This window comes from Entelurus aequoreus, linkage group LG22 (genome assembly GCF_033978785.1).
Source record: "Entelurus aequoreus isolate RoL-2023_Sb linkage group LG22, RoL_Eaeq_v1.1, whole genome shotgun sequence".
In the NCBI taxonomy this organism is placed as follows: domain Eukaryota; kingdom Metazoa; phylum Chordata; class Actinopteri; order Syngnathiformes; family Syngnathidae; genus Entelurus; species Entelurus aequoreus.
Window position 1 is genome coordinate 43,827,111 of NC_084752.1, and position 24,062 is coordinate 43,851,172.

Here is a 24,062-nt window from a genome sequence, read left to right on the forward strand (position 1 = left end):
ATTATAATAATAATAATTATTATTATTGTTATTATTATTATTGCTATTATTATTATCTTTATTATTATTGTTATTATTATTACTATTATTATAATAATAATTATTATTATTATTATTACTAATATTATTGTTATTATTATTATTAAAGGTAGTCTGTTTGTGGCAGAGATGCAAGGAACCCACCTGACTTTTACTTCTGGTTTCCTTTCAGACGAGGCCTCCGACTGATTGGACAAAAAGATGATGTGATCAAACATCAAACATGATGTTTATAGTGCAGAATGATGTTTATAGTGTAGAATGATGTTTATAGTGCAGAATGATGTTTATAGTGTAGAATGATGTTTATAGTGCAGAATGATGTTTATAGTGCAGAATGATGTTTATAATGTAGAATGATGTTTATAGTGCAGAATGATGTTTATAGTGTAGAATGATGTTTATAGTGCAGAATGATGTTTATAGTGTAGAATGATGTTTATAGTGCAGAATGATGTTTATAGTGTAGAATGATGTTTATAGTGTAGAATGATGTTTATAGTGTAGAATGATGTTTATAGTGCAGAATGATGTTTATAGTGCAGAATGATGTTTATAGTGTAGAATGATGTTTATAGTGTAGAATGATGTTTATAGTGTAGAATGATGTTTATAGTGCAGAATGATGTTTATAGTGTAGAATGATGTTTATAGTGCAGAATGATGTTTATAGTGTAGAATGATGTTTATAGTGCAGAATGATGTTTATAGTGTAGAATGATGTTTATAGTGTAGAATGATGTTTATAGTGTAGAATGATGTTTATAGTGCAGAATGATGTTTATAGTGTAGAATGATGTTTATAGTGTAGAATGATGTTTATAGTGCAGAATGATGTTTATAGTGTAGAATGATGTTTATAGTGCAGAATGATGTTTATAGTGTAGAATGATGTTTATAGGGTAGAATGATGTTTATAGTGTAGAATGATGTTTATAGTGCAGAATGATGTTTATAGTGCAGAATGATGTTTATAGTGCAGAATGATGTTCATAGTGCAGAATGATGTTTATAGTGTAGAATGATGTTCATAGTGCAGAATGATGTTTATAGTGTAGAATGATGTTCATAGTGCAGAATGATGTTTATAGTGTAGAATGATGTTTATAGTGTAGAATGATGTTTATAGTGTAGAATGATGTTTATAGTGCAGAATGATGTTTATAGGGTAGAATGATGTTTATAGTGTAGAATGATGTTTATAGTGCAGAATGATGTTTATTGTGCAGAATGATGTTCATAGTGCAGAATGATGTTTATAGTGCAGAATGATGTTTATAGTGTAGAATGATGTTTATAGTGCAGAATGATGTTTATAGTGTAGAATGATGTTTATAGTGCAGAATGATGTTTATAGTGTAGAATGATGTTTATAGTGTAGAACAGACCTGGGCATTGTACGGCCCGCGGGCCGCATCCGGCCCTTTGCGCATCCCTGTCCGGCCCGCGTGAGGCCAATCAAAAATTTCAAAATACATTTCAAAAAGTATCTATGTCGAGTGTGCAATACAACGGTGCTGCTTTTGTTTTGAAAAGCGTTATTTGTATTACTTCCGTGTGGACGTATGCGCGTGTGCGATTGTGAGTGAATTGAACGGCGCAATAACAAATTACAAAATAAAGTTTAAAAAACATCTATGTCGTGCGCGCAATACAACTGTGCTGCTTTTATTTTGAAATGTGTTATTCATGCCATATGTCCGGGGGGAACCTGTGAGTGCAGGTGCACAGCGACAAGTGATGAGATGCTAAAAAAAGAAAAGTTGATGACGAATGGCGTGTTTTGGACTGGCAAGTATTTCTTTACATAAATTAATGGTAAAGCCGTGTGCTTAATTTGTGGTACACAGCTTGCTGTGTTTAAAGAATATCATTTTAATCGCCACTACACGAAGAAGCACGAGGGAAAATACCGGAATGTGTCTGATGAAGCGCGCGCAAGGGAGGCTGATGCGTTGATGGTAAAACTGCAAACCCAACAAGGACTTTGTGCCATATTTCACACCCCCAGAGATGCAGCCGTCAGGACAAGTTTCGTCATTTCTCACAAAAGCGCCAGAAAAAGTAAGGCGTTTTCTGACGGAGAGTTTATTAAGGAGTGCTTATTGGACTCTGTTGCGCTGTATGCCCGGAGACTTAGACTGTTTTTCGCTAACTTTGGATGAGATCTGTGATGTACGTGACACCTCCAGCTGCTCTTCTTCTTACGTGGGATAACTGCAGACTTTCAAATCACGGAGTAGGTGGCAGCCATACAGTCAATTAAAGAGACAACCACAGGTTCACATAGGTAAATGCGTGTTTGGACATGTTAGGACTGAAATGGGACAAGCTGGCAGGTGTAACAATCCAATCCACTTTATTTATTTAGCACATTTAAACAACAAAATGTTTCCAAAGTGCTGCACAACAATATTAAAAACAATATTCAAATATTATCCTTAGCTCCACCAATGACTGAATAAAAAGAAAAAACAATTACATATAAAACCAATATAAAAAACAATATAAAATAAATATGATTAAAAACTATTTTTAACAACAGATGGTTGTCCAAATCTGATGGGGAAAAATGTTGGACAATGGAGGATAAAGTGACCATCAAAAGCAATCTGCTTTTGTATAAAGTTAAGTGAGGTTAAATTAAATTATTATTATTATTATTAATTATTATTATTATTATCATCATTATTATTTATCTTACGGTATATCAAAAATAATATTGAGCAAAATTTAATTGAAATATTGTCGTGTGGCCCTCCAGCAGTGCTCGGGTTGCTTATGCGGCCCCCGGTGAAAATTAATTGCCCACCCCTAGTGTAGAATGATGTTTATAGTGTAGAATGATGTTTATAGTGTAGAATGATGTTTATAGTGTAGAATGATGTTTATAGTGCAGAATGATGTTTATAGTGCAGAATGATGTTTATAGTGCAGAATGATGTTTATAGTGCAGAATGATGTTTATAGTGCAGAATGATGTTTATAGTGTAGAATGATGTTTATAGTGTAGAATGATGTTTATAGTGTAGAATGATGTTCATAGTGCAGAATGATGTTTATAGTGTAGAATGATGTTTATAGTGTAGAATGATGTTTATAGTGTAGAATGATGTTTATAGTGCAGAATGATGTTTATAGTGCAGAATGATGTTTATAGTGTAGAATGATGTTTATAGTGTAGAATGATGTTTATAGTGTAGAATGATGTTTATAGTGCAGAATGATGTTTATAGTGCAGAATGATGTTTATAGTGTAGAATGATGTTTATAGTGTAGAATGATGTTTATAGTGTAGAATGATGTTTATAGTGCAGAATGATGTTTATAGTGCAGAATGATGTTTATAGTGCAGAATGATGTTTATAGTGCAGAATGATGTTTATAGTGCAGAATGATGTTTATAGTGTAGAATGATGTTTATAGTGTAGAATGATGTTTATAGTGTAGAATGATGTTCATAGTGCAGAATGATGTTTATAGTGTAGAATGATGTTTATAGTGTAGAATGATGTTTATAGTGTAGAATGATGTTTATAGTGCAGAATGATGTTTATAGTGCAGAATGATGTTTATAGTGTAGAATGATGTTTATAGTGTAGAATGATGTTTATAGTGTAGAATGATGTTTATAGTGCAGAATGATGTTTATAGTGCAGAATGATGTTTATAGTGTAGAATGATGTTTATAGTGTAGAATGATGTTTATAGTGTAGAATGATGTTTATAGTGCAGAATGATGTTTATAGTGCAGAATGATGTTTATAGTGTAGAATGATGTTTATAGTGTAGAATGATGTTTATAGTGTAGAATGATGTTTATAGTGCAGAATGATGTTTATAGTGTAGAATGATGTTTATAGTGCAGAATGATGTTTATAGTGTAGAATGATGTTTATAGTGCAGAATGATGTTTATAGTGTAGAATGATGTTTATAGTGTAGAATGATGTTTATAGTGTAGAATGATGTTTATAGTGCAGAATGATGTTTATAGTGTAGAATGATGTTTATAGTGTAGAATGATGTTTATAGTGCAGAATGATGTTTATAGGGTAGAATGATGTTTATAGTGTAGAATGATGTTTATAGTGCAGAATGATGTTTATAGTGCAGAATGATGTTTATAGTGCAGAATGATGTTCATAGTGCAGAATGATGTTTATAGTGTAGAATGATGTTCATAGTGCAGAATGATGTTTATAGTGTAGAATGATGTTCATAGTGCAGAATGATGTTTATAGTGTAGAATGATGTTTATAGTGTAGAATGATGTTTATAGTGTAGAATGATGTTTATAGTGCAGAATGATGTTTATAGTGCAGAATGATGTTCATAGTGCAGAATGATGTTTATAGTGCAGAATGATGTTCATAGTGTAGAATGATGTTTATAGTGCAGAATGATGTTTATAGTGTAGAATGATGTTTATAGTGCAGAATGATGTTCATAGTGCAGAATGATGTTTATAGTGCAGAATGATGTTTATAGTGCAGAATGATGTTCATAGTGCAGAATGATGTTTATAGTGCAGAATGATGTTCATAGTGTAGAATGATGTTTATAGTGCAGAATGATGTTTATAGTGTAGAATGATGTTTATAGTGTAGAATGATGTTCATAGTGCAGAATGATGTTTATAGTGCTGTACGAAAGCCTATTGTGTGCCTTTAACCAGTTTTGTGATGTTCCTATGCCTTTAAGTTGATAGGTCAATCTGTGACGTCATTTCCCCTTTAAAGCACGTCTTTGTCAGAATAGCCGGTTTCAATCAGTGGTGGCAGCCAGCCTTGTGTGCGTTGACGACTAAATACCACACACACACACACACACACACACACACACACACACACACACACACACACACACACACACACACACACACACACACACACACACACACACACACACACAAAACCATACACATTTAAATCTACCTTTCAACAATAACGATGATTAAAGGATTCTCTGGCCGGAATCTGTCCATTGTGTCCCAACTCTAAAAGAACTACTATCCCTTCCTTACATTGGTCCTTCGAGCCGGATAGAGTTCCACCATCAGACACTATGGAGTCATCACCTGCTGATCACCAGCCCTCTGTCAGGCCAAAGAGAGACATTCGACTACCACAGCATTTGGCCCCTTACGATGTCACCCTCCTTCCCTCTCAACTGCCTGCTGCCCAAATCTCCTCACTACCAGTAGGACAACACGGTGAAGCAAGGCCAACCAGAGCTAGGAGTGCGTCAGAGTACCAGTCATCTGCTTCTTCACGTCGATCCTCTCGGCGATCGCATGGGCTTCAACTGCTCCAAAATATTCCGGATGTTCAAACAGCTGCCCTAGAGGAGCGAATTAAAGGTTTGGAGCTTGCTGACCTACAGCAAGAAATAGAGGAGGAAAGGAAAGCTGACTTGGAGGCTAAGAGATTGGATGCACAAGCTAAAGAAGGACAAAGACTACAAGAGGATGCTCACCTTGCCAAGGAGAATATGGCAAGGGAAATGGAACGGCGCAGACGCTTAAAGAAACTGGAGAAAGACTTACACATTGCCCGTATTGTCAAGTCTTTCCTGTCGGAGTCTGAAGATGATGCAATGTCAACAACGTCAGCTCCGCCCGCTGCTGACATGCTTCAGCTCCCATCAATAACTCCAATGAAATCCGCTGCCGCTATCCCGATTACACAGCCATTGACAACGATTCCCATTCCTGTGCAAGGTGCACAAACTTGTGTCCCGACTTTAGTAGCCCCCACTACAACTCCTGCATCTGTGTCTTTCACAAGTCAACATATGACAGTCATTCCCACATCTAGTTATGCATCAACAATGACACATGCAGCCGCAGTGCCACAAACCATGCAAACTTCTGTACCACAACCACCAGTTCCAGCTGGTGCACCTCCTCCTGCTGCTGGGCAGTATGTTCAATACACATTACCATCTGCTACTCCAGCCCCGGCAGCACCACCCTGGTCCTACCCGGGCATCGAGACGCTGATCGCTACATCCTATGGCATTCCCAAACCAGTACTTCCAAGGTTTGAGAGTGGCCGGGAAAGTGATTTCGCCCTACTCAAGATGGCGTTAGAGAACTTGATGAATAGTCATCCTCACCTGAGCGAGCAATATAAATATCAAGTTCTACTGAATCAGCTCAAACTCCCTAACGCTCTGCAGTTAGCCAAGTCATTCATGTATGACCCAAACCCGTACACGGCTGCGCTAGGGGCTCTACAAGACAAATATGGCCAGCCTAGACAACTAGTACAGAGTGAACTAGGAGCTATCCTGAACTCACCAGCCATCAGAGTGGGGGATGCAGAAGCTTTCGACACCTTTGCTCTCTCAGTTCAGACCTTAGTCGGTATGCTGCGGACTTTAGAGGGACCCCTTGGATGCGAGCTCAAATGTGGTTCTCACGTTGACCGCTTCGTAAGTAAAATGCCTCCTGCTCACCGAGACGGATTTATGGAATACTGTCTTTGTCGAGGCATTCTACAGCCAGGTACCAACCAAACTTACACCCTGCCCGATCTGGCATCCTGGCTTCAAGTTAAAGCTCAAGCTAAGCGCCTCGCCAGCCGAGTCACTCACCTCTACAACCCGGGGCCTCCTCCTGCCAAGAGGGATTATAATAGTCCATGGCCCAAACAAAGGACAGCATCAATTCTCTTATGTTCTGGTGAAACTGGTAGCAGCCAGAGCACCAATCTGACAAAGTCAAAACCCTTTAAACCTAGTCCTTATTGTCCATTTTGCAACAGTAAGGAACATTACCTCAACTCATGCCTGGACTTCAAGAAACTGAATACCAGTGCGATCAATAAGTGGATCCAAGAAGGTAACAGATGTTGGAAGTGCGGTCGTGGCCACAAAGCTGCAGCATGTACGCTTAAACGCCCTTGTAACTTATGCAAAGAGACTCACCTCACAGTACTGCATGACACGATCCAAGAGTCATCTCAACAAGTCCTGATGATGAGTAACCAAAATCCCACAGTCTACCTGGAACAGCCTCGAAGCCCTCAAAGAGTTTTGCTGAAAGTTGTTAAAGTGCTCTTACAAAATGGAGACCGCACTCTAGAGACATTTGCTGTGCTCGATGATGGTTCTGAGAGAACACTCATCCTCCCCTATGCAGTAGAGCAACTACAACTTGCTAAGCATCCTGAAACCCTTCACCTGAGAACTGTTCAACAAGAAGTGAAAGTGCTCAATGGTTCGTCAGTCAGCCTTCACGTCTCTCCCATTTTCAAGCCAAGCAAGAAGTATTGGATTAAAAATGCCTTCACGGCTGAGAATCTGAGCCTATCTCAGCACACATATCCAGTAGCGGCCCTCCAAAAACGCTACGAGCACCTCAGAGAACTTCCTTTGCTGCCTATCCATCGAGCGCAACCGCTACTCCTCATAGGTTCTGATATGTCCCAGCTTCTTGCTCCTACAGAGCCGGTGCGAGCAGGCCCATCTGGCGGCCCCATAGCAGTCTGTACCAACCTAGGCTGGTCCCTACAAGGTCCGTCTGTGATTTATGCATCTTCCCATCAGCCTTCCTGTCTGCACGTTACCACTGAATCCCCATATACCGAACTTTTCAAGAATGTGGAACGTCTCTGGCAGATCGATACTCTCCCTTACGTCAGCGAGAAGATTGCATCTCGTTCCAAGCAAGACCAACAAGGTCTCTCTCTTTTACAGACTGACTCTAAGCGTGTACCTGTTGATGGTATCCAGCGCTACGCGACACCCCTGTTACGTCGCCAGCCAAGCACTATGCTATGTGCACCCTCAGATGCTGTAATGCCAAACTTGCGCAGCATTGAACGCAGGTTGGCCAAAGACCCTCACCTTGCAACCTCTTATCGTAGAGAGATGGACAAACTTATCAAAACAGGATACGTTGCTGAGATTCCTTCAGAGGAGGCAGCAAAGAGTACTGAGTCGTGGTACGTACCACATCATATGGTGCACCACAATGGGAAAGACAGAGTGGTCTTCAACTGTTCTTTCTTCTACAATGGCCAGTCTTTGAATGATCATCTCCTCCCTGGACCAACGTTGGGCCCTACTATGATTGGAGTCCTCTTGCGGTTCCGATGTCATGCAATAGCCATAAGCGGGGATATCAAGTCAATGTTTCACCAGATCCGCTTACTTGACCATGATAAACCACTCCTTCGATTCCTGTGGCAGAACATGGAAAGGGAATCTAGAGCGCAGATCCTTGAATGGCAGGTCCTACCTTTCGGAACAACCTGCAGCCCCTGTTGTGCAGTGTACGCCTTACAGCAGCACGTCAGGGACTATGAGCCACCAGACTCTCTGCTCATGCAAGTGGTTGAGCACTCCTTCTATGTGGATAATTGCCTCCACAGTCTGAGTAAGGTTGAAGAAGCCAAAGCTCTCATTGACACTCTGCGTGAACTTCTTAGCAAGGGAGGTTTCGAGATCCGACAGTGGGCTAGCAACATGCCAGAAGTTGTGGCCCATCTACCACCTGATGCACGATCAGCAACTAGTGAGCTGTGGTTATCCAAAGCAAGTGATAACCTCCACGAACCCACTCTTGGACTATGCTGGGATTGTTTGAATGACACTCTGAGTTTCAAGCGTCACACAACAGAATCATCAGCTGCCACTCTTCGAAATGTCTACAGTGTCCTGGCCAAGCTTTATGACCCCCTAGGATTCATTGTACCATTTACCACTCGGTGTAAGGTGCTCATCCAAGATATGTGGAAGTCCAACCTTGGCTGGGACGACCAGATCCAGCCTGCAGATCTCCTTGACAAGTGGTCAACCTGGGAAATGATCCAAGAGCACCGCTGGAATAAGGGCCCGCACTTCCTTTACCTGCCAGAAAATGAGTGGCCCAATTTGCCTACATCTGACCTGGAACCGGATGCCACAGAGCTGAGGAAATCCGCCTTCGTTGGAACTATTTCCTGTGCTTCAACCACTCAGCTTACTGATTTCAGTAAGTTCTCCACATGGAAACAGCTTCTACAAGAGACAGCTAGCTCCCTTCATGGGGCGGCTGATGCTGGTGCTTCATCCCCACCTTCCGCCGTGGATTTTCTGCAAGAACGTAACAAGTGGAGGAACGATGGCAAGACCCTTTTGGCTGGTCAAGTTGTCTTGATAGTGGATCCTCAACTCCCCCGAGGATCGTGGCCTGTAGGACGGATCACTCAGACACATCCAGGAGCAGATGGACGGGTCTGGACTGCCAGAATACAAGTGAAGAATTGCACCTACCTTCGCCCAGTCGCCCGACTGATCATGCTTCCACCTCTTGATGACGAGGACACTACCTCATAGACTTTCTTCTAGTTTCAACTGCCATACGGACAGTTGGGGGTGGCTGTGTACGAAAGCCTATTGTGTGCCTTTAACCAGTTTTGTAATGTTCCTATGCATTTAGGTTGATAGGTCAATCTGTGACGTCATTTCCCCTTTAAAGCACGTCTTTGTCAGAATAGCCGGTTTCAATCAGTGGTGGCAGCCAGCCTTGTGTGCGTTGACGACTAAATACCACACACACACACACACACACACACACACACACACACACACACACACAAAACCATACACATTTAAATCTACCTTTCAACAATAACGATGATTAAAGGATTCTCTGGCCGGAATCTGTCCATTGTGTCCCAACTCTAAAAGAACTACTATCCCTTCCTTACAGTGCAGAATGATGTTTATAGTGTAGAATGATGTTTATAGTGCAGAATGATGTTTATAGTGTAGAATGATGTTTATAGTGCAGAATGATGTTTATAGTGTAGAATGATGTTTATAGTGCAGAATGATGTTTATAGTGTAGAATGATGTTTATAGTGCAGAATGATGCTTATAGTGCAGAATGATGTTTATAGTGTAGAATGATGTTTATAGTGCAGAATGATGTTTATAGTGTAGAATGATGTTTATAGTGCAGAATGATGTTTATAGTGTAGAATGATGTTTATAGTGCAGAATGATGTTTATAGTGTAGAATGATGTTTATAGTGTAGAATGATGTTTATAGTGTAGAATGATGTTTATAGTGCAGAATGATGTTTATAGTGTAGAATGATGTTTATAGTGCAGAATGATGTTTATAGTGTAGAATGATGTTTATAGTGCAGAATGATGTTTATAGTGCAGAATGATGTTTATAGTGCAGAATGATGTTTATAGTGTAGAATGATGTTTATAGTGTAGAATGATGTTTATAGTGCAGAATGATGTTTATAGTGCAGAATGATGTTTATAGTGCAGAATGATGTTTATAGTGTAGAATGATGTTTATAGTGCAGAATGATGTTTATAGTGTAGAATGATGTTCATAGTGTAGAATGATGTTCATAGTGCAGAATGATGTTTATAGTGCAGAATGATGTTCATAGTGCAGAATGATGTTTATAGTGCAGAATGATGTTTATAGTGTAGAATGATGTTTATAGTGCAGAATGATGTTTATAGTGTAGAATGATGTTCATAGTGCAGAATGATGTTTATAGTGCAGAATGATGTTTATAGTGTAGAATGATGTTTATAGTGCAGAATGATGTTTATAGTGCAGAATGATGTTTATAGTGTAGAATGATGTTCATAGTGCAGAATGATGTTTATAGTGCAGAATGATGTTTATAGTGTAGAATGATGTTTATAGTGCAGAATGATGTTTATAGTGTAGAATGATGTTTATAGTGTAGAATGATGTTTATAGTGTAGAATGATGTTTATAGTGCAGAATGATGTTTATAGTGTAGAATGATGTTTATAGTGTAGAATGATGTTTATAGTGCAGAATGATGTTTATAGTGCAGAATTATGTTTATAGTGTAGAATGATGTTTATAGTGCAGAATGATGTTTATAGTGTAGAATGATGTTTATAGTGCAGAATGATGTTTATAGTGTAGAATGATGTTTATAGTGTAGAATGATGTTTATAGTGTAGAATGATGTTTATAGTGTAGAATGATGTTTATAGTGCAGAATGATGTTTATAGTGCAGAATGAGGTTTATAGTGTAGAATGATGTTTATAGTGCAGAATTATGTTTATAGTGTAGAATGATGTTTATAGTGCAGAATGATGTTTATAGTGTAAATACTGAGGTGAAAGTCCATCTCACCAGTACTTGTACGAAGCTGACAGGGAAGAATCCAGTGGAGTTGTGCAGGCAGCCTCTGTACCATTCACTGTCCACCTTCTCCACCCTGCTGATGATGTCTCCTGCCTGCAGAGCCAGCTCTCCTTCACCCTCTGAGGAAAAGAAGCCTTCATCAAACAGCAATATATGACTTTTATACAATACTTTTCTAGGTACTTATATAGAAGTAAAATAGTTTGTTTATTATTGTTTTTAATAATATCCATCCATCCATTTTCTGCCACTGGTCCATTTTGGGGTCGCCCGCATCTCAGCTGCATTCGGGCGGTAGGCGGGCGTTTTTGATATTTTATTGTAATTGTTATAATTCTTCTATTGTAAACAATATTCTGTAAAATATTACAAAATGTATATAATTTGTATTTTATTGATGTGTATTTCAAAATAATAGTTTTATTTAATATTATTATTTTGTAATTATGTTAAAAAATATTAAATGTTTTAAATATTTTTATGAATGTTATAAATTATTTGTATGAATATTTGTTATCAATATCATTTATGTATATTTCCAATAATAATAAATTGTAAATAATATTCTATAAAATATTTGAAAATGTATTTAATTTTTTAATTAATATTAATTATATTCATTACTAAATAATATAATAATTGTTTTGTATTATATTGTAAATAATATTCTATAAAATCTTTCAATATGCATTTTATTTTGTTAATGTTTATGATTTATTATTTCAAAATATATTTAATTTTTAAAATGTTTATGATTTATTTTTACTAATATATTATAAACGATATTGTATAAAACATTTCAATATTTATTTCATTTTTTCAATATTTTTACAAATGTTTTTGTATAGATGTTATAAATACTTTTTTATAAATGTTACTATTTGTTATTTACATACTATGTTATTAATATTAATTATATTCATTACTAAATAACAATTATTTTTTCGTATTATATTGTAAATATTCTATCAAATATTTCAATATGCATTTAATTTTTTTAATGTTTATGATTTATTATTACTAACATATTATATTGTATAAACATTTCAAAATGTATTTTATTTTTCAAATATTTTTATAAATGTTATTCTAAATATATCTTATAAATGTTACTATTTATGTTATTTATATTCATTACTAAATAATATATTTCTATTAACATATAATACATAATCTATAAAACATTTCAAAATGTATTGAGTTATTCTTTTTTTTAATAAATGTTTGTTTTTATTTTATTATTTTTTAATAATAAATGTAGTATTTATTAATATTAATATATTTTAAATAATATTGTATACAGTATATCAAAATGTATTCCATTTTTCTTTTATTGATAAATTTTTAAATAACAGCATTATTTGTTACTATTAATATATTTGAAATAACATGATAAGGTATTTATGTGATAACAGTACATTTAGTTAATTAGCTGGCATGCTATCATCACACTGCAAGCTTATGCGTTCTAAAAGATGAAGAAAAGATGCTGACCTGGCGTGAAGTCATGCAGGGCTTGAACCTTCAGCACATTTGAAGCCTGCAAACAACAACTTCACTCGTTCAAAATGCATGAAAGGTCAAAGTCGAGTTTTGCATCGGTCACCTGCGACGGCGTCACGTGGAAGTCGGCGTGCAGAGGCGTGATGACTTGCAGGCGAGACTTGTGGACGCGACCTCGGGCGTTTCCCACTTGGCACTGGAACGTGTCCTGGTTGACCTCGTCCAGCAGGAGCACAACTTGGTTTTTCTGCGGCAACAAGCAGAATGTCATTGTGCAGACATACGTAGCTAGGGGCAGTGCCCCACCACATCCTGCAGGCGGCACTCTTTTACCTTCACTCTGTTGGAAGCAGATCAGAATCATATCCATATTTAAGTGTTACTTCTTTCTAAACTCCTATAGTCATATAAAGAATAGCTAGTATTCTTCCTTCTTTAGTGTCTCATAGTAAGGTGTTGGCCTTCTGGATTGGAATGTGTCAGAGTAGAGATAACTCGGAGTAGTCTAAACAAAGCGAGTGGGGGCGAGGGACAGAGGGAAGATCACAGGACTTCCGGGGGTTTGAGGGGAGACCGATCTGGGGAACGCTGGTGTGCTGGATTGGTCTCAGTTTGTCCTCTGAGCTTGGAGAATAAACCACAAAATACCAACTGCTGCCTGTTGATTGAATATAAACATCAGCTTATTGCCATCAAAAGAATCTGGGAGAGACTAGCAATTTGAATTCCCCATTGGAGGAATGCTGGTCAACGCAACAAGACATACATTTGACACTAAATCATAAAAACTGCATTTATTGAGGAAATTCCCCAAGTGACAAGAGTGCAAAACTCAGAACTGCAAAAAAAAGCTACTCAAAGATCCTGTATATGACAGGAGGGCTCTACTGAACACAAAAATGCTAGTCGAAAAATAGGAGAGTTATGCCGTTTTTAAGAACCTACTTACTGTGAAAAGGCTCGTCAAAGATCCTCTATACGACATGTTGCTTTTAAAGACCGAATTTAAAACATGCTAGTCAAAGATCCTGTTTATCAGTGGTTCTCAAACTTTTTTTCCACCAAGTACCACCTCAGAAAACCCTTGGCTCTCCAAGTACCACCAGAATGACCAACATTCAAATACCGTAGCATAGTAGGACTAAGTATTCATTAAAAACAAGGCAGAGGTTTTATTTAACAAGTATATTTATTAGTTCTGTAACATTACACACAGTTTGAACAGTAACACTGTGTTTGCATATTTAATTCAGTGATTCTTAGGCGAACCACTAGTTTGAGAAGCACTGCTCTACTTGACAATTTTTAAGAATCTACTGTGAAAAGGGTAATCAAAGATCCTCTATATAACAGGTTCTGCTGCTTTTAAAGACCGGATTTAAAACATGCTAGTCAAAGATCCTGTATTTCAGTGGTTTTCAAACCTTTTTCCACCAAGTACCACCTCAGAAAACCCTTGGCTCTCCAAGTACCACCAGAATGACCAACATTCAAATACCGTAGCGTAGTAGGACTAAGTATTAATTAAAAAAAAGGCAGAGGTTTTATTTAACAATAATGGTATATTTAATCACAGTTTGAACAGTAACACTGTGTTTGCATATTTAAGTGCTTATTTGGCGTACCACGAGTTTAAGAATCACTGCCCTATACGACAGGAGTGTTTTGGCAATTTTAAGAACCTACTGTGTGAAAAGGTAATCAAAGATCCTCTATATGCTTTTAAAGACCAACCAGAAAAATGCTAGTCAAAGATCCTCTATTTGACGAGATCTTAGTTAGCTCACAGTACAAAACTGGTGCAATTAATAATAATAATAATAGACTTTATTTGTAAAAAGCACTTTACATTGAGTAAACAACTTCAAAGTGCTACAGTGTATTAAAAATAAATAAATAATAATAATAATAATACTAAAAAGATAATAAAAAATAAATAAAAATTAAAACTAGAACAGCAAAATAACTAAAACTAGTATGCATATATCTTAAAGAAGGCTTTTTTAAAAAGAAGGGTTTTTAAGCCTTTTTTAAAAGCATCCACAGTCTGTGGTGCCCTCAGGTGGTCAGGGAGAGCGTTCCACAGACTGGGAGCGGCCCAATTCCATTTTCTATAGTGTTCTGGGCAGTTCACATCAAGCCCCGTAAAATCTGCCTAGCAACAAGAGTCGTGACCAGGAACAGGAAATCCTAGCAAATGTGTGGATAAACGTTCCTGCGCCTGGTTTTCCTTGGTTCTACATTCAGTTTTTCCCACCTGGAAGGACAGTTCTCCTGCGGCGTCGCCGCCGAAATCCGAGGCGGCGATCCCATGAGGCAGTTGAAGCTGTGGCAGGGACACAGAAAAGGTGAAGCACAGCTCAGGAACACAGAAAAGGTGAAGCACAGCACAGGAACACAGAAAAGGTGAAGCACAGCACAGGGACACAGAAAAGGTGAAGCACAGCACAGGGACACAGAAAAGGTGAAGCACAGCACAGGAACACAGAAAAGGTGAAGCACAACACAGGAACACAGAAAAGGTGAAGCACAGCACAGGAACACAGAAAAGGTGTGAGGTGTGCCACGGGAACCAAACCCTCACCGTGTACTTGTTGTAGAGACGCTGGCCCGGGGTGGGTCTCGGGGGCAGCATGGGTATTCGCCTGGAGGGTTTTTGCGTTTGGGTCTTAGGCGGCGGGGGTCGTCCTGGTCCGGGTTTGGCCGGAGGTGGGCGCGGCGGCGGGGGTCTTCGTAGACTTTGCGCCCTGGAACGCAGTTTGCAGTTTTTGTGGGAACGCATCACGAGGTCGGCGTGTTTACTTACCGAGTTGGCGGCGACGCGGCGTACTTGTCGGTGAAAGATGCCTGCGGAGGAAGCGCACACCAGGCTGGTAACCTAGCAACAGCAGTCGGCCATGTTGACTCACCTGCACAGGCATGCTGGGTAAGGACTTCTGTTTGGGGACGCTTGGAGAAGTTAGGGAGCCTACGGGCCTCTGGGCAGGAAGTGGAGGAGCGTTACCCTGCAGGCTCTCTGACAAGAAATACTACAGTCAGTGGTAATACTACACTCAGTACTACAGTCTACTACAGTCAGTTGTAATACTACACTCAGTACTACAGTCTACTGCAGTTACAACTACAGTCAGTACTATAATCAGTACAACAGTCAGTATTACAGTCTACTACAGTCAGTAGTAATACTACAGTCAGTACTACAGTCTACTACAGTCAGTAGTAATACTACAGTCAGTACTACAGTCTACTACAGTCAGTAGTAATACTACAGTCAGTACTAAAGTCTACTACAGTCAGTAGTAATACTACAGTCAGTACTACAGTCAGCAGTAATACTACAGTCAGTACTACAGTCAGTAGTAATACTACAGTCAGTACTACAGTCAGCAGTAATACTACAGTCAGTAATACAGTCAGTAGTAATACTACAGTCAGTACTAAAGCCTACTACAGTCAGTACTACAGTAAGAACTACAGTTAGAACTACAGTCAGTACTATAATCAGTACAACAGTCAGTATTACAGTCTACTACAGTCAGTAGTAATACTACAGTCAGTACTACAGTCTACTACAGTCAGTAGTAATACTACAGTCAGTACGTCAGTCTGCAGTAATACTACAGTCAGTACTACAGTCAGCAGTAATACTACAGTCAGTACTACAGTCAGCAGTAATACTACAGTCAGTAGTAATACTACAGTCAGTACTACAGTCAGCAGTAATACTACAGTCAGTAGTAATACTACAGTCAGTAGTAATACTACAGTCAGTACTACAGTCAGCAGTAATACTACAGTCAGTACTACAGTCAGTAGTAATACTACAGTCAGTACTAAAGCCTACTACAGTCAGTACTACAGTAAGAACTACAGTTAGAACTACAGTCAGTACAATAATATGTACAACAGTCAGTATTACAGTCTACTACAGTCAGTAGTAATACTACACTCAGTACTACAGTCTACTACAGTCAGTAGTAATACTACAGTCAGTACTACAGTCAGTAGTAATACTACAGTCAGTATGTCAGTCTACTACAGTCAGTAGTAATACTACAGTCAGTACTAAAGCCTACTACAGTCAGTACTACAGTAAGAACTACAGTTAGAACTTCAGTCAGTACTATAATCAGTACAACAGTCAGTATTACAGTCTACTACAGTCAGTAGTAATACTACAAACAGTACTACAGTCTACTGCTGTCAGTAGTAATACTACAGTCAGTACTAAAGCCTACTGCAGTTACAACTACAGTCAGTACTATAATCAGTACAACAGTCAGTATTACAGTCTACTACAGTCAGTAGTAATACTACAGTCAGTACTACAGTCTACTACAGTCAGTAGTGATACTACAGTCAGTACTAAAGCAAGAACTACAGTTAGAACTACAGTCAGTACTATAATCAGTACAACAGTCAGTATTACAGTCTACTACAGTCAGTAGTAATACTACAGCCAGTACTACAGTCTACTACAGTCAGTAGTGATACTACAGTCAGTACTAAAGCAAGAACTACAGTTAGAACTACAGTCAGTACTATAATCAGTACAACAGTCAGTATTACAGTCTACTACAGTCAGTAGTAATACTACAGTCAGTACTACAGTCTACTACAGTCAGTAGTAATACTACAGTCAGTACGTCAGTCTACTACAGTCAGTACTAAAGCCTACTACAGTCAGTATTATAGTAAGAACTACAGTTAGAACTACAGTCAGTACTATAATCAGAACAGTCAGTATTACAGTCTACTACAGTCAGTAGTAATACTACAGACAGTACTAGTCTACTACTGTAAGTAATAATACTACAGTCAGTAGTAATACTACAGTCAGTACTAAAGCCTACTGCAGTTACAACTACAGTCAGTACTATAATCAGTACAACAGTCAGTACTACAGTCTACTACAGTCAGTAGTAATACTACAGTCAGTACTAAAGCCTACTGCAGTTACAACTACAGTCAGTACTATAATCAGTACAACAGTCAGTATTACAGTCTACTACATTCAGTAGTAATACTACAGTCAGTACTACAGTCTACTACAGTCAGTAGTGATACTACAGTCAGTACTAAAGCCTACTACAGTCAGTACTACAGTAAGAACTACAGTTAGAACTACAGTCAGTACTATAATCAGTACAACAGTCAGTATTACAGTCAGTAGTAATACTACAGTCAGTACTACAGTCTACTACAGTCAGTAGTGATACTACAGTCAGTACTAAAGCAAGAACTACAGTTAGAACTACAGTCAGTACTATAATCAGTACAACAGTCAGTATTACAGTCTACTACAGTCAGTAGTAATACTACAGTCAGTACTACAGTCAGTAGTGATACTACAGTCAGTACTAAAGCCTACTACAGTCAGTACTACAGTAAGAACTACAGTTAGAACTACAGTCAGTACTATAATCAGTACAACAGTCAGTATTACAGTCTACTACAGTCAGTAGTAATACTACAGTCAGTACTACAGTCTACTACAGTCAGTAGTAATACTACAGTCAGTACGTCAGTCTACTACAGTCAGTAGTGATACTACAGTCAGTACTAAAGCCTACTACAGTCAGTACTACAGTAAGAACTACAGTTAGAACTACAGTCAGTACTATAATCAGTACAACAGTCAGTATTACAGTCTACTACAGTCAGTAGTAATACTACAGTCAGTACTACAGTCTACTACAGTCAGTAGTGATACTACAGTCAGTACTAAAGCAAGAACTACAGTTAGAACTACAGTCAGTACTATAATCAGTACAACAGTCAGTATTACAGTCTACTACAGTCAGTAGTAATACTACAGTCAGTACTACAGTCTACTACAGTCAGTAGTGATACTACAGTCAGTACTAAAGCAAGAACTACAGTTAGTACTACAGTCAGTACTATAATCAGTACAACAGTCAGTACTACAGTCTACTACAGTCAGTAGTAATACTACAGTCAGTACTAAAGCCTACTGCAGTTACAACTACAGTCAGTACATAATCAGTACAACAGTCAGTATTACAGTCTACTACAGTCAGTAGTAATACTACAGTCAGTACTACAGTCTACTACAGTCAGTAGTGATACTACAGTCAGTACTAAAGCCTACTACTGTCAGTACTACAGTAAGAACTACAGTTAGAACTACAGTCAGTACTATAATCAGTATAACAGCCAGTATTACAGTCTACTACAGTCAGTAGTAATACTACAGTCAGTACTACAGTCTACTACAGTCAGTAGTGATACTACAGTCAGTACTAAAGCAAGAACTACAGTTAGAACTACAGTCAGTACTATAATCAGTACAACAGTCAGTATTACAGTCTACTACAGTCAGTAGTAATACTACAGTCAGTACTACAGTCTACTACAGTCAGTAGTGATACTACAGTCAGTACTAAAGCCTACTGCAGTTACAACTACAGTCAGTACTATAATCAGTACAACAGTCAGTATTACAGTCTACTACATTCAGTAGTAATACTACAGTCAGTACTACAGTCTACTACAGTCAGTAGTGATACTACAGTCAGTACTAAAGCCTACTACTGTCAGTACTACAGTAAGAACTACAGTTAGAACTACAGTCAGTACTATAGTCAGTACAACAGTCAGTATTACAGTCTACTACAGTCAGTAGTAATACTACAGTCAGTACTACAGTCTACTACAGTCAGTAGTGATACTACAGTCAGTACTAAAGCAAGAACTACAGTTAGAACTACAGTCAGTACTATAATCAGTACAACAGTCAGTATTACAGTCTACTACAGTCAGTAGTAATACTACAGTCAGTACTACAGTCTACTACAGTCAGTAGTGATACTACAGTCAGTACTAAAGCCTTTAGTTCTGACTGTAGTATCACTACTGACTGTAGTAGACTGACGTACTGACTGTAGTATTACTACTGACTGTAGTAGACTGTAGTACTGACTGTAGTATTACTACTGACTGTAGTAGACTGTAATACTGACTGTTGTACTGATTATAGTACTGACTGTAGTTCTAACTGTAGTTCTTACTGTAGTACTGACTGTAGTAGGCTTTAGTACTGACTGTAGTATCACTACTGACTGTAGTAGACTGTAGTACTGACTGTAGTATTACTACTGACTGTAGTAGACTGTAATACTGACTGTTGTACTGATTATAGTACTGGCTGTAGTTCTAACTGTAGTTCTTACTGTAGTAGGCTTTAGTACTGACTGTAGTATCACTACTGACTGTAGTTGACTGTAGTACTGACTGTAGTATTACTACTGACTGTAGTAGACTGTAATACTGACTGTTGTACTGATTATAGTACTGACTGTAGTTCTAACTGTAGTTCTTACTGTAGTACTGACTGTAGTAGGCTTTAGTACTGACTGTAGTATCACTACTGACTGTAGTTGACTGTAGTACTGACTGTAGTATTACTACTGACTGTAGTAGACTGTAATACTGACTGTTGTACTGATTATAGTACTGACTGTAGTTCTAACTGTAGTTCTTGCTTTAGTACTGACTGTAGTATCACTACTGACTGTAGTATCACTACTGACTGTAGTAGACTGTAGTACTGACTGTAGTATTACTACTGACTGTAGTAGACTGTAATACTGACTGTTGTACTGATTATAGTACTGACTGTAGTTCTAACTGTAGTTCTTACTACAGTAAGAACTACAGTTAGAACTACAGTCAGTACTATAATCAGTACAACAGTCAGTTGTAGTTCTAACTGTAGTTCTTACTACAGTAAGAACTACAGTTAGAACTACAGTCAGTACTATAATCAGTACAACAGTCAGTATTACAGTCTACTACAGTCAGTAGTAATACTACAGTCAGTACTACAGTCTACTACAGTCAGTGGTAATACTACAGTCAGTACGTCAGTCTACTACAGTCAGTAGTGATACTACAGTCAGTACTAAAGCCTACTACAGTCAGTGCTATAGTAAGAACTACAGTTAGAACTACAGTCAGTACTATAATCAGAACAGTCAGTATTACAGTCTACTACAGTCAGTAGTAATACTACAGACAGTACTAGTCTACTACTGTAAGTAGTAATACTACAGTCAGTAGTAATACTACAGTCAGTACTAAAGCCTACTGCAGTTACAACTACAGTCAGTACTATAATCAGTACAACAGTCAGTACTACAGTCTACTACAGTCAGTAGTAATACTAGTCAGTACTACAGTCTACTACAGTCAGTAGTGATACTACAGTCAGTACTAAAGCCTACTACAGTCAGTACTACAGTAAGAACTACAGTTAGAACTACAGTCAGTACTATAATCAGTACAACAGTCAGTATTACAGTCTACTACAGACAGTAGTAATACTACAGTCAGTACTACAGTCTACTACAGTCAGTAGTGATACTACAGTCAGTACTAAAGCAAGAACTACAGTTAGAACTACAGTCAGTACTATAATCAGTACAACAGTCAGTATTACAGTCTACTACAGTCAGTAGTAATACTACAGTCAGTACTACAGTCTACTACAGTCAGTAGTGATACTACAGTCAGTACTAAAGCCTACTACAGTCAGTACTACAGTAAGAACTACAGTTAGAACTACAGTCAGTACTATAATCAGTACAACAGTCAGTATTACAGTCTACTACAGTCAGTAGTAATACTACAGTCAGTACTACAGTCTACTACAGTCAGTAGTAATACTACAGTCAGTACTACAGTCTACTACAGTCAGTAGTAATACTACAGTCAGTAGTAATACTACAGTCAGTACTACAGTCTACTACAGTCAGTAGTAATACTACAGTCAGTACGTCAGTCTACTACAGTCAGTAGTGATACTACAGTCAGTACTACAGTCTACTACAGTCAGTAGTAATACTACAGTCTACTACAGTCAGTAGTAATACTACAGTCAGTACTACAGTCTACTACAGTCAGTAGTAATACTACAGTCAGTAGTAATACTACAGTCAGTAGTAATACTACAGTCAGTACGTCAGTCTACTACAGTCAGTACGTCAGTCTACTACAGTCAGTAGTGATACTACAGTCAGTACTACAGTCTACTACAGTCAGTAGTAATACTACAGTCAGTAGTAATACTACAGTCAGTACTACAGTCTACTACAGTCAGTAGTAATACTACAGTCTACTACAGTCAGTAGTAATACTACAGTCAGTACTACAGTCTACTACAGTCAGTAGTAATACTACAGTCAGTAGTAATACTACAGTCAGTACGTCAGTCTACTACAGTCAGTACGTCAGTCTACTACAGTCAGTAGTGATACTACAGTCAGTACTACAGTCTACTACAGTCAGTAGTAATACTACAGTCAGTAGTAATACTACAGTCAGTACTACAGTCTACTACAGTCAGTAGTGATACTACAGTCAGTACTAAAGTGACCTGGGGGCCAGTAATAGTATGATGTCATTCCCTGGCCAGATTTGGCCCCCAGCCTTGGAGCAGTGAGGATGTTTGTAACATGTTGGTCTACTTGGACTCACCTGTCAGAGAGGGCACCCTGATGGTGGTGGTGGGTCTACTTGGACTCACCTGTCAGAGAGGGCACCCTGATGGTGGTGGTGGGTCTACTTGGACTCACCTGTCAGAGAAGGCACCCTGATGGTGGTAGTGGGTCTACTTGGACTCACCTGTCAGAGAAGGCACCCTGATGGTGGTAGTGGGTCTACTTGGACTCACCTGTCAGAGAGGGCACCCTGATGGTGGTGGGTCTTCTGGCCACACCTGGTCTGGATACAGACTCTGCACGGTGCAGGTTGCCAGGAGCAGGACCTGAACAAACACCGAGACATGACATGACAGTTGTTGAGGACCACAAACTACCAATCATCACATGTAATATCAATATAGACACATGTCAACATCAGTGGAGGCTGGTGACTTCCAGAATTGAGGAGGCCATTTTTTTCCGCTTGCTCACTTCACTCGCGATGGAATGTTCCCTGTTCTCTTATCTGTCTTTGTGCTGGCCAAAGGCATACTATTTGGAGTGTAAGCTACAGTCAGAAAGTTCTTGCTGATGCAATTCATTGTGCAGAGCTTAGCCTTGTGCCTTCCTGAAGAAATTACATTGCTGTAAGTCTATGAGCCTGCCTGATAATTAAGCTGAGAAATGACATTTGGATGTTATATAAACGCCAAGTGAACATGTGTAAAAGGCAGGAATTTTAATTATGTAGTTAAAAACAATTTTGTTTAGCTTACATTTTTCATTCTTCTACAGCTTCAACATGTAATCACCAATTTAATCAAGTTTAGCATATAAAAAAGATAAGATAACACTTTCTTTATCATATGTAGTTTTATTCAATATATTTAATATAAAATATGTAAAAATATGGTTCCAGTTGGCTTTATCTGCTGAGAAACACAGACAAAATGGAGTGTTATTACTACTGAGAACTAGTGGTGTAACACTGGTAGAGACATCTAATTAGTTCAACTCACATCTGGTTTAGCTGAGGGGCGGCATGCTCTCTCCTGGACTCCACTCCACCTCTATGGAGGAGCCTCCACTGGTTAACGCATATCTATCTCCAGCCCAAGATCTCAAATTGCGCCAGAATCTCGCCGATTTCCGAGGTCGTTTTAAGCAAAAGTATTTGGCTATATGAGCTATAAACTTCACGGATGATAGCCAGGGGTGTTCTCTAAATTTCCTGAAAAGCACAAGTTGATAGGACACTCGTAGCCACTATGGCGAGTGTTTGTTTGACTGAAGTGGCTGGCGAATTCTCAAAATGGCTTCTGTGTTGATTAGGAAAGGAAAGGATTGATTCCAAATGAACCAGTAGCATGTGATTGGACGAACAAAATGTCAATCTTTCAGCCCTGGACACAATGCATGGTGAGGCCAGGCCTCCGTTGCCCACCCATTTTCAGTGATCTGGCCAATCACATATTGGCATGAAAAAGCATGCATTACATTGACTTCTATGAGAAGCTAATTTCCTAGGGGAGGCCTGGCCTCCCTTAATACAAACTGATAGGGAAATCTGGCCTGTTGCTTTACAATTGCAATATTGGGTTTTAGCCATGGGAACATTTAGATTTATGAACAAAACTAAAATAATATGAATATAAAAAATAAAAAATATGTTTTTTGTTAAAATAAATAAATAAAATAAATATATTTATTGTTTTTTTTAAATCTCTCTCTTCTCTCAAATTATTGGGGAGGCCAGGCCTCCTCCACCTCTATGGAGGAGCCTCCACTGGTCAACATTACACTCTGGTGACAGTCCTACCTGCTAAACTCATCAAAAATAATATTAAGATTATTTGATTTTTCCCCCAGTGTTCCGAAGCAGACTGACAGGTGGTCGCCCCACAATGTTGTGTGTGTTTAAGGAAAC

General features: G+C 38.4%; 1 protein-coding gene across 1 annotated transcript in view; it reads right to left on the reverse strand.

Moving 5' to 3' along the window:
• The window catches only part of LOC133639794 (SH3 domain-containing protein 19-like), a 62,624-nt gene that overhangs the window by 6,297 nt on the left and 32,265 nt on the right, over nt 1-24,062 (reverse strand). Inside the window, exons 8-16 of the mRNA XM_062033405.1 lie at nt 22,387-22,479; nt 15,602-15,708; nt 15,499-15,539; nt 15,277-15,439; nt 14,950-15,018; nt 12,796-12,939; nt 12,684-12,729; nt 11,178-11,308; nt 184-224 (exon numbers count right to left, since the gene is read on the reverse strand). Coding sequence (XP_061889389.1) covers nt 184-224; nt 11,178-11,308; nt 12,684-12,729; nt 12,796-12,939; nt 14,950-15,018; nt 15,277-15,439; nt 15,499-15,539; nt 15,602-15,708; nt 22,387-22,479 — 835 coding nt within the window. The remainder of the gene's footprint in view (nt 1-183; nt 225-11,177; nt 11,309-12,683; nt 12,730-12,795; nt 12,940-14,949; nt 15,019-15,276; nt 15,440-15,498; nt 15,540-15,601; nt 15,709-22,386; nt 22,480-24,062) is intronic.